Source organism: Myodes glareolus, chromosome 15, assembly GCF_982192425.1.
Source record: "Myodes glareolus chromosome 15, mMyoGla1.1, whole genome shotgun sequence".
NCBI classification, from domain to species: Eukaryota; Metazoa; Chordata; class Mammalia; order Rodentia; family Cricetidae; genus Myodes; species Myodes glareolus.
The window spans coordinates 11,764,627-11,784,466 of record NC_142040.1 but is presented as its reverse complement, the minus strand read 5'-3'; the positions used below and the strand labels follow the sequence as shown (position 1 = coordinate 11,784,466).

The following is a 19,840-nucleotide window of genomic DNA, read 5'->3' as shown; positions in this document are numbered from 1 at the left end:
AAGTTGTTCCAGTCAGTAAAAAGCTTCAACTTCGCACACTGACTGAATACTCCCTTATCTTAAGAACTGTTACTCAATTCACACCTTCCCACACATATCCATCTTTTCGTATATTTTGAGCTGAAAACTGAGAAACTCATTTGTGCTTGGGGATAAGTTGCTTTAAAAATACATAATAAAGTGGAATAAATTTGAACAGCAAAACATCAATTAAAAGAACGCACCACAGAGACTTCATCACTAAGAAAGCCAGTAACTTTACTGAATTGTCTGCAAAATACAAATTATACCTTATTTCCAGCAGGAGAAACTTTTGAAAATTCCCCACTTTAATTCACTACAGACAGCTGAATTTAAGTCCCTTGAGATACACAGATGTGGTTGAACTTCGGTATAACATCTTGTCATCTAGTGGCGACAAAGTCCAGCTTATGCCGCTGTGAGCCTCTATTTGGATACTTGTTGCAAATGCTTGTATGCCCTCATTTACAAGCCATTGTAATTACTCTCGTTGAATGGAAACAAGTCCTCAGAAAAGGAAAAAGAAAGAAACTGATACAGCAAACCATCTGAAGCAATCCAAGTCCTATGCCTACAGTGACCCGGGTCTGTCTGCTCCGAGTCTGCTGCTGCATCCAAACCACAGCAGGATCCATCACTTAGCCAACCTCCTTGGATTAAACTGAGGTATGAATCAATTTGAGGTATGAACAGGGAAGGCAAAATGCAATACCCGATTATGAAAATAACCAAAATGGACAAATTTAATGGCGAAGATATGTGGCTTGGATTGCTCCACATCTTTGGTTAAAACATAGTGAGAAAAGCCTTAATTACATCTGTAGTCTGGAGCATTCTAACAAACACCAGTAGTCAAGCAATCTTCAAAGATCTGTAGTGGCAGGAAATTAACGCCATACAAGTGACGACACCATAGCAGATGGCGCACATGAGAACAGATGAAGTGTGCCGTGCTTGGGCAACAGCCTTTATTTAAGGTTCAAGTGGCTTCTTCTTCAAAAAAAATTTTTTTTTTTTTAAGAAAAGAAATACAAAGCATTTACTCTCTGGGGAGAAAACAAGCGAAAGGGATCGAGGGAGCAAATGATATCTCTAAGGTAAAGGGTATGTATGTCAAAAAACAGAGGTGAGAGAGGGCAGACATGCTTTTAAAAAGTGTATTGGGATTGGTTTTGCAATTCTCACTTTAGTTAACCTTTAAATGATCTAAAGATGACAGGCATTTTCATATTCATCATTACAAAACGTTAAACTCCACCTTTGGGAAAAAATAAGCCATTTTACTAAAAACCACAATTTTAAAAAAGGTTGAAATAAACAGCCTCCACACGTCAGTGCGAACAGTCTACAGGTGCTCAGCTCGCACGCCCTGCGGCACCGCTACAGGTTTTCAGCTTACTGTGACCGAAATTCTTTTCAAATAGGATTAGGTATAACAATACTTGCAGCCATGGAAAATGCCACTTACAGTTCTCCTACTTGCAATGATGAGTGTTGTCTAGAATGCTACTCTAGGCCAGGTAATGTGAAATAATAGACCTTCAGAGCTCTGCCCCGGACTCCTGGATACAAAGGACTTTCTGTGATTCAAAACCGTACTTGGTTTTCAAATACAGCAAGCGGTGAGTTACAGAAAGGCAGGAGGGTAGAGACAGACAGGTGTGACTGTTCAGAGAATGTTACCGGTCACAATAATGATTGTGCTTCTCATAAAATCATGTTTAAAAATTCTTAGATTATCCCTTCGCTATCTGCTACTGCTTTGAATTCAGTAGTGGGAAGGAGGTGACTGGGGTCCGTTTTCAAGTGAGTCTGTTCTTCTTGAGTTTGTAAAAACCTATTGTCAGAGCTGCTATAAATAGCAGATGCCCCTGCTGGTGCATTAGCTTATTCTATCTTTAGCATTAGAAACTCAAGTTTGCTTTGTTGCGGAGGCAAATGGCAGGTAAAAATTTAATATGGCTATTTCTTCATATTTTTATATGACCCTTTCCCACCCACTGGCAAGATTCTATTGATACTGATAAACAAATGCATTTTGAAATGACAGAGAACATTTGTGATATGCTTGCATATTTAATACATATTAAGTTATAAACATGAGTCGTCAGGATGGAATCAAGTCTAGAGTGAAATAATGACTGATTTTCTTTTTCACTTCAACTGCATGTTTGTGTACATACGCGAACATGCAAACAGGTGTATAGATAACCATATTCGTAGGGGTTAATTTCCTGTTTTTCTTCTGCATAAATACTAGTCTTCATGTTCCATGGATACCTTTAGTAGTGGGATATATATGAAATGATCAATATCTTTATTTTGTTTTTAATATATAAAACATTAGTACAAGGCAGGCTAGCATCCTATATAGATACAACCAAAGGTGCATCGTGGTCTAATTATGGATTGCAGATCAAGTTAAGAAAAATATAGCCTCGTTAAAGGTCTTTTGGCTTCTGCCACCCAGCGGCAGCCTTTTACAGTGAGAAACACATAGTAACTATTCAGGGAAAAGGAAATAAAAAAAACTGGATGAACACGTCCTACACATGATCTAGCAGAACTGAGATCACCATATTCTTCGCTCTGCATGTCAGTACTGGTGACTGGAGATGAACTGACTCGTCTGCCTGTTCCAGAGAAGGAAACCACTTCCTAGCCTGAAATATCACTTCAACACTATGGCACTCACTTTTAAAGGGTCTGAAAATTAATCCCTTACACATGAATATTAGACAAGAGTTAAGTTATTTAAAATAAAAAAGGGACATAAAGAAAGTTTTTTTAAAATGGGATTTCTTGAAATGGCTATTAAATCTCTTTATTGAAGGAAAAATAGATGACATACATGCTTTATGCAGAAGTGACATTGGGGGTCCTAACACACCAGGTTGTCCAACAGTCCTACGCTGCTGACAAGATTGTTATGAGTCAGTTAAAATCATGAGGGTGGACGACAAGCAACTGTCCCTCCACTGTTACCTTCCTTTCTAGCACCCACTTTTCCACATTTTTCTTCTACAGAGATCTGTAACTTATCCACAAAAAAACCAAAACAAAACAAAACAAAAAAACCCTCATGTCTTATTCCTAGGGCCCAGCTTGCAGAACATGTGACCCCACACAGTTTCTGACTATGGGAATACTTCTAAGAAACATCAAATTCAAAGCTGAACATGAACTATGTCAATTTAGAATATGGGCAAGTTAGGATATGAACTTACTGAATTCCAAGATGCGTGGTGAAATGGAGAGATCAGAAAGGGGCCCTGCTTTTGATAAAATGCAAAAAAACAAAACAAAAATAGTTTGAAAGAAACCAATTAGTATATACAATGGATGTCAGTTGACCCAATAATTTGTTGACATTTTAAAAATTATTTAGGATGTTGCAATGTATTATGTTCTAACCCCACAGGTTATCCTTTTGACAGCTGACCTTGAACTTATAAAATGTATGCAGAGTAAAAGAAATCAGAAAGAAAATAGTTACTCAAGTGTGCAACTGCACAAATATACCCCCCTCCCACTATTAAGAAAACAAAACTTCTGCCATTACCATAATATTATATATATTAGAAAGCTATACACAAGCATGTTAATTTCACAGATTTTTAAAAGATTCTTAATATTTTATATAATTAGAAATACACATTTCAAAAACAAAACTTCTACAAAGAGAAAACAGTTATCTTGGTTAGCAAAGCATGGAGTTCCTCATGGCTTAGGGTAGTGCTTTCTATACAAAAAGTCCTCTGTGGGTTTTTACAGGACTGTTTAAAATATTAGCGAAGCTATTGAGGGGAAAAAACACATTTTGGCTTAAGTAAACTACAAAAAGCCACAAATGCTTTGCAAACTCTTTCTTACCTTTTATATGAAAATAAGCAAAATGTATTGTACATATTTTTATATTTTTTATTTAATAAGAGATGCAGACCCAGATTTATTTATTTAATTAAATATGTTAGCTCTCAAACGCCACACTTTTTTGTTTTTATTTATTTTTTTTTGTTTTTGCTTTTTTTCTTTTCTTTTCTTTTCTTTTAAAGTAGGTATGGTCCTCTTTGAATGGTTTCTGATCCTTTTGAATGAGTGCCATACGCCAATGATATGCCTGCAGGTTTGTGAGCGTGCTCGGGACATTAGGTGACCGGGCATGTTCCTAACATTAACCAGTGGCCACCCCTTTCCGGGTCTGTCCAGACTTCTATACATTTTTCTATATGTTGCATAACAGCTGCTCTCTTTCAGTAAAGATCTGCCGCTTTTGGCAAATGTTTCCTTTTGTCTATTTACATGTAAATAACGTTGAACCTGCAACATGACACTATCTATTGTAACATACATTTTGCAAAGGAGCACAACAGTGAAGAGAAGTTAGCCTTAAAATCTATTTTGTACAAGTGTTCTGTTGTACAACTTGAGTGCTAAGCTTATCTCAGCATCTCTGGTTATCTCTATACTGTATCACTGAGGCAATTTAAAAGTACTTTTACAAAACAGAGTACCTGACGGTTTTTTTTTTTTCCACACACGGCACATATAATGCATATCGACCCCCCTTCCCCATTAAGGTATAGCACACACACACACACTGCAAGAAAAAAAAAAACTATTAAGTAATAATGTGATCATGTTGCCCATCCTTCAGAGAGTCGCATGCGCTTGACTGAGGGACTTTCCCTTTCGTCCGGCGAAGGTCTGGTGAGTCCAATGGGGGAGTGGAATTCGTTCCGGTGATCCTCTCGGTCGCTCCCATCGTAGGAACTGCTGCAGCTGCTCAGACTGTCAACAGGAGACCTCCCCGCCTCGTGGCGCGTGTGTTGTGGGTATCTCGAAGGTGTGGTGGTACGGTCTCTAGGAGGAGAAACAGGTTCTGACTTGATGTTGAGGCTTTGAGTAGAAGGCAGGGAGAGATTTGAACTCTGAGATAAATGAGTGCTAGTGCAAGCTCTGTAGGAGGAAAGGAAACCCAGTTACAGATGGAGGAGGCCTGCAGGCCCCAGGAACTCACATTATAAACACAGCAGCGTAACGACTCGCATACACTCTAGTGCACGCCCAGAGACAAGTGCAGCTCAGAACCGAGGGGTGTCACTGCCTAGAGAGGTCGGTTGAGAAAGCCTCTGGCTCGTGGGAAACGCTCTACCTAACAGACCCAGACCTCGTAAATGATCGATAGGCCCCAAGAGACTCCAAAACCATATTGATTACCTTTTCATAAAGGTTTAAGACATGATACAAAAGTCATTCTACGTTCATGGAATTTTCCCTGTACGATTCCAATCTTTCATTTTCTAAGCCTTGGGGGATGGTGCTTGGATTTAGGCCAGCCTCTCTTGGTTTACTAATTCCTTCATTGAAAATTATTTTAAGCTTTCTCTCCTTTCATTTCATATGCCCATATAAGTAGAGTTAACACAGTACTAAGGGGAAGGGAACAGTTTGAATTTGAAATGAACAGAACATTTCAAGTGTTTTATATATATGGGAGGGTGAAGGAGGGAAAGAGGACCGAACAGTGTCTACAGAAAATTTAAATATCAGTTTAAAAACATCTCACTAAAACTGATGCATAACTGAACTCTATCTTCTGTAGTTGTGTGGGGTGAAGGCCTTATATGCAGTTCCTGATTCCTCTAGCCATACTCTGGCTAAGCAGTAGTGATGACAGGGTCCTTAGGAACACAGTCCTCTATTTATAACTCATGTTATTTGGTGAATCTGGTGTTCCTTAAGAAAATGATGTGGCAAAGAGGGAAGGAGTATTCCATTACTATGCTTCTAATCCTCACTGATTTCAAGAGTGTGTTCTGGAAGACTTTAGACACGATATTCTGGAGAGAGAGAAGCATTAAGCCTTTAAGTGGAGCTTGGCAATCAGTGACTTTGATCAGGGAAAACTGTGGTCACCTTGCATCAACTTTAAGATGTTTTTGTTGTTGTTCCTGTATTCTGATTGCATTGACATCCACAGCCAGAGCCTAGCTGAGCCAACTACACTGTCAAAAAAGTACAGGAGTCTATTTAACTGAGGGATTCTCACAGAAAATGATTATCTGTACAGACACACGAATTTAGCCAAAAGTAACCTACCTATTCATGTGTGTAAGCTTGCTGCTTCCTAATGGGAAGAACTATATGTGTCTTCTAAGCAGGGAAACAATATGAGTATATTTCAGAGAAAACAGGAATATCTTGGGGCTGGCCTTTTGGGAGATGTGGTGGAAGATTAGGAGGCACAGAGATATAAAATTAGTCAGGAATGAGTTTATCTTTGAGTAATGTTTTATACAAAAGCACCACCTACTGGCAAGGAATTACTTTCCTGTTATTAATAGATGAGCTAACATGGAGGACAATATAAAGGGAATTCTTTGCTGTTTTAATGAGCCCTTCATTCTTTGGCAGTCTGAGCACTCAGACCAGGAGCCCAATCATAGTATACATGGGTTTTATGTCTGTTTATTTGTGCAACTATTTACCTGAAACTTGTTGTTTTAGTTTATTTAGTTCTCTAATTTCCCAAAATATTTAATTATTTTAAATCATGAATATATTGAGATGGGGGCAGGAAAACACCTGTATTTCAAAGGCCCCATAATGGTGGATTATTTTATGCTGGTTCAAAGTTACTTAATGATTCATTTTGATGTTCGAGGAAATCCTCTTTTGATTTCTGGAAGAAAGAGTTTTCCTGGCTCTGGGTAAGAAAAATCTTTTCACTAACATTTAATTAAATGCTTCTGCTGTGGATCATACAAGTGCTTAATAACGGATGTCAATTAGGAGACTGGAAATGACACAGCACATCAATAAATACTTTTCTTCACTCATTGACATTTAACTTGCATTTCTCTAAACATAGTAACAATGGGAAATTTCTAAAAAATTGGTCACATAGTTAATATATATGTATATATATATATATATCAAGAGTATTATGAACAAAATGATGCTTTCTAATGACATCTGAAAGCTGAACTATCCTTTTATTTGCTTCAGTTCCCATTATCATTGGCTGTGGGGAGGTGTAGCTGCATCCTGCAGGTCAAGCAACTTTTGGCAATTCTTTTCTTTAACCAGAACCATTTATCCGGTGATGGGATTTCATTTGCCACTAAACATATACACAAATTTATTCCGAGCTGGGTCACTGCGGGGACTAAATCTACAGCAAAGAGATATAAATGGTCTCTTCATCTCAATTTCATTTCCCTGTAGTGCAGAATGCAGCATAGAGTGGCTAACCTCTGCTGCCAAAGAAGTACTTTCTCAACAAGAAAAAGCAGTGCCCACCTCATTTAACTATATATAGGATAGTCTGTTCTTGAGAGCAAAATATAGACATAGACAGCTGTGAGATGCTACAGGTGTCAGAGGGTAAGAAAGAGGTAGGAGGAGGGGTGGGCGGGGGCCAGGTGTGTAGGGTACCTTGCAAGGTCCTCTGCACTAGTTCGATCCACTCCACACCATTTTAAGTAGAGCAAACTTCCCTTCCTCCAAATTATTGAGAAATAAAATATGGATAGTTTTTTTTTGTAAGTTCCTCTCACTCCACCACCTAGAGAAAATTAGGTTTTCCTGTTTCATTTACCTTTTCCTCCTCTCCATGAGACAGTCTCATTGGAGGCTGGTCTCAAACTTCTAGTCCTTCTGTCTCGGTCTCCTAGGTGCTGGGACTATCGGTGTGCACATCAGACTCAGCTGAGCCTAATTGTTTTTAAAGATTCATTTATTTTTATTTATGTGTCTGTCTCTGTGTGAGTCTGTGCATATGTGTGCAGGTGTGGGGAAGCCAGAAAAGGGTGTTGGATATTTCTGGAGCTAGACTTACAGGAAGCTGTAAATCACCTGCCATGGGTGTCCTGGGTCTTCTGCAAGACCAGTAAACGCTCTCAGCTGCCGAACCACCATCTCTCCAGCCCCCGAGCCTCATCTTTTTATTTTCTTTGCTTTTTCTCTTTCTTTCTTTTTTCTTTTGTTTGAGACTGGGTTTTACTATGTAGCCCTGATTGACAGGGACTTACTATGTAGACCAGACTAAGACTGGAACCACACAGCCATAAAGCCTAACTTTTGAAAGTAATCTCTATTCAATCTCCCTTTCTCCCTCTTTCATTATGTATTGAGTATTCTCATAATAAAGACATTGAGTGGACTGACTTCCAGAAAACAGGCTGTCATTTTCTAGACAGCAATCGAAAGAGTACCTAAAAGTCAAGGGTTGGGCTCTAAAATGATGAATCCCCTCACCAGGAATGTCTCTTCCTACATAAAATTAGTGCATGCCTTTTGTCTAACTTCATTATATAAAATAGATACTACTCAGAGTCTCAAGCCTAGCCCTGTAGACAATGCTGTAAAGGGCAAGGCAGACATTTTGTTCTTGTGGACAAATAGGGAGAGTTCTATTATACTTGGCAATTTTGTGAGAGAATTACAGTAGCCATTTTAGGATTCACTTTGTTGCAGCTAAAATCTGTTCCATTCTTTGCTTAAAATACAGTACCTACCTAAATAATGAGCCCTAAGCACAAATCTGTGAGATCCTTTCACTTGAAAACATATCAGTCCTTTTAATTGCTTCATTTTCTAATCAGTGGTTCTCAACCTCCCTGCTGCTCTGACTCTGTACATGTTGTGGTGACCCCCCAACCATAAAGTAGTTCTCAACCTTCCTGATGTTGCAACCCTTTACTACAGCTCCTCGTGATGTGGTGATCCCCCCAACCATAAAATATTTTCGTTGTTACTCCGTAATTGCAAGTTTGCTCCTGTTATGAATCATAATGTAACTATCTGATATACAGAATGTCTGATACACGACCCCTCAAAGGAGTTTTGACCCACAGGTTGAGAGTCGCTGCTCTAACGAATTATATACTTTATTTTACATAAGCATTGTAAGTGGGGGTTTTCTACGAAACAGTGTGTAAGAATGAGTCAGCCTATCTGAAGATAGCTTATGAATAACTACTGTGAAATAGGATGAGCGAGAAGGTAATGGAGGAGGAGGAGAAAGGCGGGTGGTGGTGCTGACTATAAAGATGTAATGATTGGTTGTTCTATCAGTTTGAGGTAGAAGGGCAGTGATTAAGGGCAACAATAGCTCAAAGACGAAGTTCAAATTATGCACAAGAAGACTTAGTTTTGAAAGAAAGGGGGGGGTGGACCGTTGGTTGCTGGAACTCAGTTTTCCTTTAGTCTTGGGGTATCACTCATTCCCTTCTCACTTAAAGGTCATATAGAATTATATTTTCCCACATAACAGGTTTTCCAGTTCTGTGTATGGTCAAAGGAATAAATATGTGTATGCCCTCATAATTAGAAATGATCTGGTGTTATCCACAAGCTAAAAAAGGGGCATTCAAATGAAATGACATGGCTTCAAATTGTATTCTGTACTTATTCCGTGTCTGTGGGTGCAAGTGCTTGTATACCTTGGTTCTCTTTCCAGCTGTGGGTCCCAGTAATCAAAGTCAGGTTGTCAAGGTTGTTAACGAGGCTTTGTGACAAGCACCTTTAGCCACTGAGCCATCTGACTGATCATTACAAGGCTTTCTGACATGAATAATATCTTGTGTGTGTGGGGGGGGGTATGAATTTGGTGCCACGATGGATGACTTTTGTGAAAAATCAGAAATGAACAGTTCTTCTTATTGAGAAGTAGGTTAGTACAATGCTGTGCAGATATACGCAAAATTGTCTGGATGGTATTCTGCACTTAGTGATGATTTCTAGAAAAAGTCATTGCAATTATAATCTACTTGCATAATTAGTACTGGACAGAAAATTTAAATATATGAAAAAGAACATTGTTGACCAACATTTCATACATCTTCAATGGCAGCACTCTTTGAAGAAGGCACAGCCAATGCCATGGGAATTTGCTTTATTGTGCACATGGAAGGCTAGATTTCCAACGAGAGTGACTTCTCAGTGGAGTGGCCATAGCAAAAGACTCTTGAATAGTGTGTTAGAACCATGACCTATGTTATATCAGTACCCATTGAATGGTGTGTTAGAACTCTGATCTATGTTATATCAGTACCCACTGAGGGATGTGTTAGACCTCTGATCTATGTTATATCAGTACTCATTGAGGGGTGTGTTAGAACTCTGATCTATGTTACATCAGTACCCATTGAAGTTCAGTGGGAGAGTGGAGAGGAGAAGGCAAGAACAATGAAGCTATAGTACCAATTAGTGACTTTCTTAGGCATTCAGATGTAAAACTAGTTAACTAATATTACTATCTCATAACTAAAATAGCTCAGTAGAAAACTGAAAGAGAGGTGGATATGTAGGATGTTTCTTAAATCATCTTGAAGTAGTTATGTCCTATTTGTTTTTTAAGATTAACTGAATTCTGCAATTATTATTTCAAATTAAAGTGAGGTGTCTGATTTAGCTGTCATAAGATAGAGTGTGAATTGTAGATTCAGGGCATTTTATACTTCGGGTTTCTCCACAGATGAATGACATAAGGCATTTCCATGACAAAGATGCATCTCAAAGCTACCACAAGGGGGCAGAAAGATACATACTTTGACTAGAGAACAACAAAAGTTATTTTTATACTCAAATTCAGTAATTAGTATTGCATGTGTAATTAGTATTTGCACATATATTTTAATACAATGGATATAACTAGACAACTATACTGTGAATGAATACTATACATATTTAAAGTCTGCATAGAAATTAAACAGTTGATTTTATAAACATTAGGCTCATATTAGAGGAAATTATGTAGTTTGTGTTAAGTGAGAACCTCAGCTCAAAAATGTAAAGAATAATAACTATAAATACTTTTAAAGTGTTCAAAAAAGTAACCTTAAAAAAATCTAATCCAAAGCTTCATCCCTGGCAACATTAGAAGGAAACAGAGTCTCGCACATTAAGGAAAGACTACATCTATTAGTGCTCCCCATTCCCATAAAAAACACATGAAAGAATACCTAAACTACTTGAGACATGTGATCTGAAAGTGTCTTTCACAGAAATCAGATTTTATGTGCTTTAATGGATATGCAAGTACAAAGTTAAAGACAGGCCTTTATCATTTCAAAACACAGTCTTTAGTTATGATAGAAAGACACAAGTATTGCTTACCCCAACTGACTGAGGGCAGATGGTGGCATGCTATGGAGGTGCTGCTGTTGCCAGCCAGTGACGGAGCCAAGGTGAAGCGCACTGGCAGTGTTGAAGCCGGACAGAGATGACAGGTCGGCACTACTCAGAGAGTACTCTGGAGGAAGAAATGAGGGTGGCAGCAAGGAAAACACTTAATTTGGAAACTGTCAAATGGTAAACAAAATTAAACATTTTCCATTTCTAAAACATGCTTGAGTCAAAGGTTTTGATTTGAGAAGAGAAGAAAATAAAACACCAGGGATAATTTTAATTTAGAAAGAAAAATATTATTCACCCAAGTAAGGATTTCACCAAAGGTTAAAAGGAATAGATCCTGCAATTATAGCTTATTATACTCACTTTGTTTAAAGTATAAAGTATGCACATGTTTTATGATTTAGAATTTTTTTCATTTAAAAATCTCCATAAAGAGAGCTTTCTAGAACACTAAAGAAATAGTAGCTCAATTTCCTTGACATTTGAATTCACTTTGGGCAAATAAAACTTTCAGAGACTTAAAGAAAGAGTACGTATAGACGATCACTTTGCCTAAGCAGAGCATAGGTAATGGTGCAGTGCACTGTGGACACAGGCACCACATAAGCTCCCTACAGGGTACAGAAACTAACTTTTAAAATATGCTTTTTAAAGAAGTGTTTACTGTAATATTTGCACATAGCAAAGCTACTCACCAGTACCATATGTTGTTGAAATGGCTGATGGATATCCTCCCATTCCTTGTCCTGGTAAAGTAGGTGTTGCTACGGAAACCACTGGGGTAGCCAATGACTGAGCCGACTGGGAGTTATTTATCCTTTGATTCTTTTAAAGTAAATAAAAGGACATTATTGATGGCAAATTTTAAAAAAGTTAAAAATATTAGGTTCAGTATTAGTTTTTCACATAAAGAAATAAGTTGGTAAAAAGCTCATGAAATTAATCATTTAACATGTGTCTCTATGAACTCTGCCAACCCTATCATTTACAATCCTTCAAGAGACCAGCTGTTGCCATAGTAACCCATTACATCAGTATCTCCTAGGCAACTGAACTAGTAACAAGTACCATAGCTTTATTATGGGTAAAAACAGACTATGTTGAGAACTGATGAAATATGTATACTGTACTGCTATTGTTTCAATTTTTATTCAAATGCAAATTAAAAAATTAAAATCAACCATGATGGGTTTTATGATCAGTTCTATATACAGCTGAGCTGACAGATATGGGTTCATGCTGTATTCTGACCAGCAGGTGGTGCTCTGACCACTTTCTTCAGTTTCTAAACTTCCTTGCATAGATGGCAAAGTAGCTAATGCCTGTAATTAACTCCTTAGAACAAGGAGGTAAAGATGAATTTGCTTAGAATAATGGTATTTTAAATCTTGAAAAATAAGCATTTTATGGTTTATGACCTAAAGAAATATTTTGGGTTTGGATTTTAGAGAAAGTTTAGTCTTAAAATATTAAAAACATGGCCTCTAGTTAAAAGGTGGGACATGGGAAAAGACCCACAAAAATCAGGTGTTCTTTTCCACTTGTCAGTGACCCTAAAAACTCGAGATGTTAAAGCTAATCATTATTCTCATTCAGCAAGGCCAGCTTGAAAGTTTTTCCTTTTGATCACAGCTAGCACCTTACACTAAAGTAGTTTTCCTTTCTCCCTGAACATGCCCTCCAAAGAAGCATTCTTACCACTTACCAACAGCAGGTCCACATCCTCAGACTGAGAGCATGGGGAAGGAGTTTATTAATTAGTGTCTGTAAATATTTATCACTGTGAAAATCTTTTCAGCAAAAGGAGAAGCACCCCATGATAGACACAACAATTTAAGCAGTTTTACACAGCAGATTCCAAAGGCAACCTTTAACAAAGGCATCCTTTGTTTCCCTAGCGAGGTGCTGGTTCCGAATGTGAAGGCAGTATGTCTTTATAGCTGGGTGTAAAGCACACATCGCTGTCTCCATGGTCATTATTTCACCACCATATTTTGATAAAAAAAATATAAGCATCATATCTTAAACCCTACTTGCTAGGGGGAAGAGGGTGTCACACCTGACAACCAGAAAGAGACACGGTCTGCCACTTGCAGAATCCATGGGAATGCATCAGTTTTAAGGGATGTGGAATAAATTTACTGAGAGTCACTGTTTGCCATGCCTGGCCCACACTGACTGCATCACCGTGGGAGGTTTTATTTATTAGACCCAGTCTTATCTAAAGGGAATGTCGCATATTATTTGATTTTGCTTAGATACTCAAAATGAATATAATAATAAACCAATCAGTTCATAGGACTATTTTACTCCTAAGCATGTCACAGAGCAGAGAATTCTAAAGAACAGAAAGAAAGAAATATTTGTAGAATAATTTAAATCTGCCTACTAAATCTTTGCTATAAATTTCTCACTGGTAAGTGCTGCTGATTTGGAGAACACTTTATTTATTATCTCTCTCTCTCTCTCTCTCTCTCTCTCTCTCTCTCTCTCTCTAATCTTTGTTTTTGAACTTGGGCCTGATACTACAATATTTTTTCCATCTTAAGCATGAATCTTATGAACAAGAAAATGATACAGCATGAGAATTTTACGTATGTTTAAGTCTATATTTTATAATTCTACATTTACCCTTAAAATTATGTCACAACCTTTTTGATATAAAATGTAACGTTGATTCTCAGATGTCGGTGGTTTAATACAACTTGCTTTTGAGAGTTAGTAATTTTCATAAAGAACATATAGTCAAATATGAACTGAGACCATACAAAGCATGTGGTGTATTAGATATTAAAGAAGTGATACATAAGAAAGGGATTTCCAATTAATATAAGAAATTTCATTTAGGAATCAGGAAAAGTATTTTTCCCTGTCAGCATTCTGGGAATATAAATAGCTCAACAATGTGAAGATACTTTTATGAAGCACTTCGTAATTACTCATCCTATGGGATATGATTTGATCAGTGGTAGAACTGTTTTTCTAACTATAAATGGAGAGCCTTAGGAAGAATGTTTTTTCTTATTCTAGAAATATAATCCTGAAAAGGAATTTATTGGATTCTTTTAATATAGAACACGAAAATGCAAAATCATTACTACAGTCCCATCAATAGGAATAAAAAATAGTCAATAGAGCTAATTTTCTGGGATGACATAAGAAATTCATATGTAGACAAATACTAAAATAGCAAAACACATCCGGATAAGCTATCATCAACACATATTAAGGACAGAGTTGTGCATTACCACTGATGGCATCGTGTTCTTGCTCCCTGGTGGAATAAGAACTCGGAGATCTGGTTTACGGTTGTTCATCCCTAGATTCATAGGGGGAGGAGATTTGGCTTGAATGTTCTTGTTCAAGTTACCAGGTGAGACCAGCAGACCTGGTGAGTTTCGGGGGTTGCCATATCCGTTCCCTGTTAATACAAAGCAGTGACAGAACTCAGGGAGAAATCTAGAATCAAGCACAGCCTGTATGAGAATAAAAGGGAAAGTTTAACTGTGAGACATCTATATGAACACACAAGAGCTTGAAGGCTGACTGATTTAACCTCTGCGTGAAAGGCAGCAACCCAGTTAATTGTTTCATATGGCTCTGAAAGAATATTAAAAACTTTTTCTGTGAGAAGAGAACGAATCTTTGTTAGCTTGATCAGAAATCTGCATATCATACGCTTTTTTTCCCCTATTAAGTTCCCACCCCCCACCCCCGGAAGAAAGTCAGACAGCCAGTTCAGGATCTAAGAAAAGCACAGAATTGGTCCTGCACTTTAATTGACGAGTTTGGCGGAGGCGGGGCTGGAGTGACTCACTCTTTTGGTTGGTTTGGGTTTTATTCTGTGTGGCTGTGCATCCTTCGATGAAGAAGGGACAAGGCAGCAAGCTGTAATTTCTAGGGCAGGCGGGAGGAGGGGAGGGGAAGCTGCATACACATCTTGCTGTTCACTCTCCTTCAGCTCTAAAGGAAAGCTCTCCACTGCCTTTCTTGCATCTGGTTTACCCTTCTCACCAAGTTCAGCACACAGCCTGAAGCCTCGCACTGTTTCCTGCTCATGAAAATCTTCAAGTGACAGTCCTCGGGCGCTGAAGCTGTGATGCCTGAGTGCTGAGTCATTCAGACACAGGAAAAGACACTAATTGTGAAGACATTGGGTTCATTTAGGACCTGATATTTTGCTTCCTACTAACAAAATGGGCATTTCAAAGCTTCTTTTTCCCTCATTTGAAACACACGACTCCTGATAGAAACAGCTAAGGACACGGGTGGAAAGGCAGCCTGAAGGAAGAGTGGGCTCAAACAGCTATCTGCTGCTTTCTTAATGGAGAGTAGGAGAAGCCCACTGCCGGATTCAATAATACCCTCTAGAAAACCAGTCAGTTGTTTTCCGGGGGTGGCTTTCAGGAGGCAGTTAAACTTCGGTTATTGTCATCTTCCCAAAAGACAAGTATCTATTACCCTTCAAAGGAGGAGACCAAGTGCTACTCTGTGAGAAGGCAAAGACAAGGCTACAGCCTTGGAAGACTCTGAAATTCCTTTGTAGTAAAACAATCCACACGTGTGTACAAACAAGACTACCTAGGGCAAGATGCCTGGAGAATAATACAGATTATACATTAGTCAACTTTGTTTTTGTTTTTTTGCCTAATGTAGATTCAGAAACTAATTTGCTTTTCAACAAAAGAGAAGAAGTAGCTAAGCCTGTGACTTGGGTGAGTGGGTAGGGGGAGGGCTGAGGAAGGATTTTACCATCCTTAGGAAAACTCAGAGGAATCTGCTTACAAAGGAGCCAATGAAAAGGGAGTGCTCCGTGGAGGATCTGGAAGTTGGTCTGTGGTAGTCTCAAACTCTCTGTTAATGTGGTAGAAATGGAGACCACCCAGAGTTTGAGGACAGAGATAGAACTGGCCCCTGAGTGGTCAGAGTCCAGTCACTGGAAAGCCTGGGCTTGGGAAAGCCCTGGTGTGTGGATCTTTCTTGAGACTACTGCAATGGATTCAGGGAGAGACAAGGCATTGGAAAGGGAAAGCACAGGACTATTTCAAGAAGACTCAGAACTTTTACTCAGTGATTATTAATTGTACGAAGTAATGGTTTCATTTGACATGCTCAAACATGTATACAATAGACCTTGGTATATTCACTGTCTCTTGTTCTTTCCATATTGGCTCCTTTCTTCTCAAATCATCCCCCTGGGAATACTTTTTAGATAAAAACCTAGTTGGAACATATGATACAAAACACATTTGTTCTTGATATCCAATTCATTTACCTGTTTTGTTTCATGAATAAGTAAATAGGCTGAATATATGAAAACTTCAAGATTAAATCTTGCAATTGGATTTTGGATAAAAATTAACAAATTACTTGGGGCTAAAATAAAATAAAACAAATGAAATACCCCCGGTACATTTGTCAACTACCAAGTAGTTCCTTTAAAAATTTGCACTGAATTTGAATATAAATTAATCTTCTATAATAAAACATCAAGAAAAGATGCTAAATTATAGCTGGCTAAAAATGTCAAAATCCAATTATCTGTTATGGTTAATTTGGACAGCATTTGGTAGTAAAAGTTCTTATATGAAATAATACATTTACCTTTTCTCACTAGGAGAAAAATAAATAAATTAGATTCCTAAGAAAAAAGATGCAAAAGTGTATTTAATGTGTCTGCTGGATTATTATTCTGTATAGGGCCTTAGATTGAACTGTACAGTCTCAGGATTATTATTTTGTATAGGGCTTTAGATTGAACTGAACAGTCTTCTGGATCATTATTCTGTATAGGGCTTTAGATTGAACTGTACAGTCTCAGGATTATTATTCTGTATAGGGTCTTAGATTGAACTGTACAGTCTCCAGGATCATTATTCTGTACAGGGCCTTAGATTGAACTGTACAGTCTCCTAGATGAAAAGGCAATGTGAAAACCAAGATATTTCAGCATGCATTCCCATTCACTGAAGTTGAGACAGAAACACTAAGTTACGTGTGCCACGTACATGCTAACCCTGAGTGAGATCTGCTTTAAATAAACAATCAAATGGAAAATTAGCCTAGTAATTTCAAAAGAAGAAGAAGAACTGTCAGTTAAGCAGTGCAACGAAGCCTGAACAGATGAGAAGAAACTAAAACCCTGCCTGGGTAGAAGGCGATGCTGGTTTGCATGGAGGAGTAATTCTGCTAAAAGGAAGTAAAACCGCCTCGTGAAATGTGCTGTCCTGAGATACAACAAACATGGGGCTGTGTGAGAAAATGGAGCGGCTTCACAGAGGCCCAAAACAGTCTCTTCAGAAACATTTCCTATGGTGAACTCAGAGACATTCCAAAAAAACCTACGTCTTTCTGCCCACATTTTAAAACAGCAACTTGAGGCAGTGGTGGGGAGGGAAGAAGGGAACACACATACATGGTTCTTCACTCAGTAAACACCTCAGAAGTCAAACACTGAATTAAAAAGTGCTCTTTGTCTCTCTCTTGAAATATCTCCTGTTATTTGGAAATTACACCACTTTAGAAGATTAGTTACATATTCTTTAAGGTGTTTACACATGGATTACAAAATATTTTCGACTATGATGACATTTTTTACATTTATATTTTTAGAGCATAAAGTTATTTTTATGAACAAATAAATTCAATTTTTTTATGAGTAAATTTCTGCTATTTTTAGCATATTGTGCCAGCTAGCATTTTGGAGCCGTATAATAACCATTTCTGTTTCCAGCCACCAAATTGTTATTCTTTTGGCATAATATAGATTCAGGAATGTGAGACTGTGGACCCTAGACCAGTGATACTGAAACCTATCATTTGGAAATCAATGATGAATACATGTGTGTGGTTTATGGCTAGGAAGAGCCTGCATTTAAGTTGGCTGGGAAACCACAGCCTCCTCCTCACTCAGAATGCTTTAGCCTGTGTGGAAGCTGTTGTCCCACCTTAAGATAAATTCACCAGAGAGCATGGTCACATTTAAATTCAGGGGCCCAGGAGGTGGGAAACACCACCTCTCAACAACCTTCTAATATACAGATTCAACTTTCTTGATGCTATGTTTTAAAATTATACTCCGCTCGAACGATTATCAATTTAGACGTGACTGTATGCAGATGTCACATTCTTCTGACCACTTAAAAGGACAAAAATTATAAAGTATGGCAAATGGATTTCCTAATTATAGATTATAGGAAAATGAGGTACAGACCAACTTTAGAGCCCAGTGAAGTTTTTATAGTTTGATGAAAATATTGTTTCTTATAAAACAATTTAAGTTTTCATGATGTAACTTAAGTTAAGAATAACAGATCTCCCTCCATTGCTGCAAGTATATAAATAAATCAAGATTTGAAATACGGTGTTAAGTTTTCCCCACAGTTAACTTAAAAACATTGTTCTGCGTTTTCTACTTCCTTTCTTTTTACTCGTTCCTATTTTAGGAAGTTGTAAATTCAGAGGGCACACTCCTAGCTGGACAGTTACGAGGCAGGCACTTGGCCGTGCGCACAGAGCCCAACTGAGCATGCACTCTGGGAGTCCACAGCTCTACGCCTTTCTTTTATTTGAACATTTAGATATTACAAGTCTCTCATTTGTTTTTTCTTTAACCTTTCGTTTAAAAATAAAAGCACATAACATTAAGCACAAAGCTGAAATCAATCGTAGGATCTGGGGCTAATTATTGCAAGACAGTCTTGTCTTCCAAATTGTCAACTTTGACCTTTTGGTTCCTTTATTTCTATTTTATACAAGACACCAAATCTTTTCCAATTTTCTCGAAAAAAATGCCTGGATGCATTTGTTTATTGCCATCATTCTTATACAGGCTTCAATTCTCATTTGACTTAGTCTTCAAAATCCTCCACCTATTCTTTTACTCTCTAGCTGAAGGATTCCTCTTCATGTCCTAAATTGAGCTTCAGAAAGGTTTGGGCTGTATGCAAACTTTTGTGTAAATGTGTGATGTTGGCCAACACACCTGGGGGTATCATCCGGAGCTGCCCTTTCTGTCCTATTCTTTTCCCATATACTCTGTAGCACAGTTGGGGCCGTGCCCTGCCTGTCTCCCAGAACTGTGTAGAGTTGACCCCCCACTGTCTAACCTAATCCCAATGGCCACAGATGGCTCACATGCTCTGACTATGCCTGAGTCCTTGCTCTGTTAGTTCAGTGACTGGCAGTGTTCATTCTTCTCTTTAATTCTAATTTGTCTTTTAAGAATCAGCTACAGTGGTAACTCTTTCATGATGCCTTTCAGACAACGTCTGTCCAGTCTGAACTGACTCTTCTGGAAATTGTCACTGTAATTAGAGGCAGTGACACTATGTGGCTGCTCGTTCGTACAGTGCTTCACACACTAAAGAATCAGAGTAAGCTAGAGGACTAGGAATTAGTCAGAAATGGCACTAAGAGATGAGCTACGGGGGAACACGAGGCGATGACTGAAAATGGAAGGAATTACTTTAAATTTAAACACCAAGAGTCTCTCCTCTTTATACTACCTGCAAAACTCTTATATTTGGATCAACATTATATTTTGAAGGCCAAGTATGCCAGTAAAATAAATTGTATCAGCCCAGAAACCATGTAACGGTCCATCTATTAAATTTGTTTACAGGCATTAACTGAACCCACTTTTTAGCTTCTCTTACCTGTCAATCATTTTATAGCA

General features: G+C 38.1%; 1 protein-coding gene across 17 annotated transcripts in view; it reads right to left on the bottom strand.

The window, feature by feature from the left end:
• Positions 1 to 237: 237 nt before the first annotated feature.
• The window catches only part of Mef2c (myocyte enhancer factor 2C), a 148,444-nt gene continuing 128,841 nt past the window's right edge, over positions 238 to 19,840 (bottom strand). For 11 of the 17 annotated variants that reach the window (XM_085676889.2, XM_085676883.2, XM_085676884.2 and 8 more), the window contains 5 exons: positions 14,412 to 14,584; positions 12,869 to 12,892; positions 11,859 to 11,988; positions 11,146 to 11,281; positions 238 to 4,980 (listed from right to left, as the gene is read on the bottom strand). In XM_085676889.2, the coding sequence (XP_085533015.1) occupies positions 4,659 to 4,980; positions 11,146 to 11,281; positions 11,859 to 11,988; positions 12,869 to 12,892; positions 14,412 to 14,584 (785 nt within the window). In that variant the 3' untranslated portion in view covers positions 238 to 4,658. The remainder of the gene's footprint in view (positions 4,981 to 11,145; positions 11,282 to 11,858; positions 11,989 to 12,868; positions 12,893 to 14,411; positions 14,585 to 19,840) is intronic. The other 6 variants (XM_048455845.3, XM_087896765.1, XM_048455839.3 and 3 more) reach the window with 3 other exon arrangements.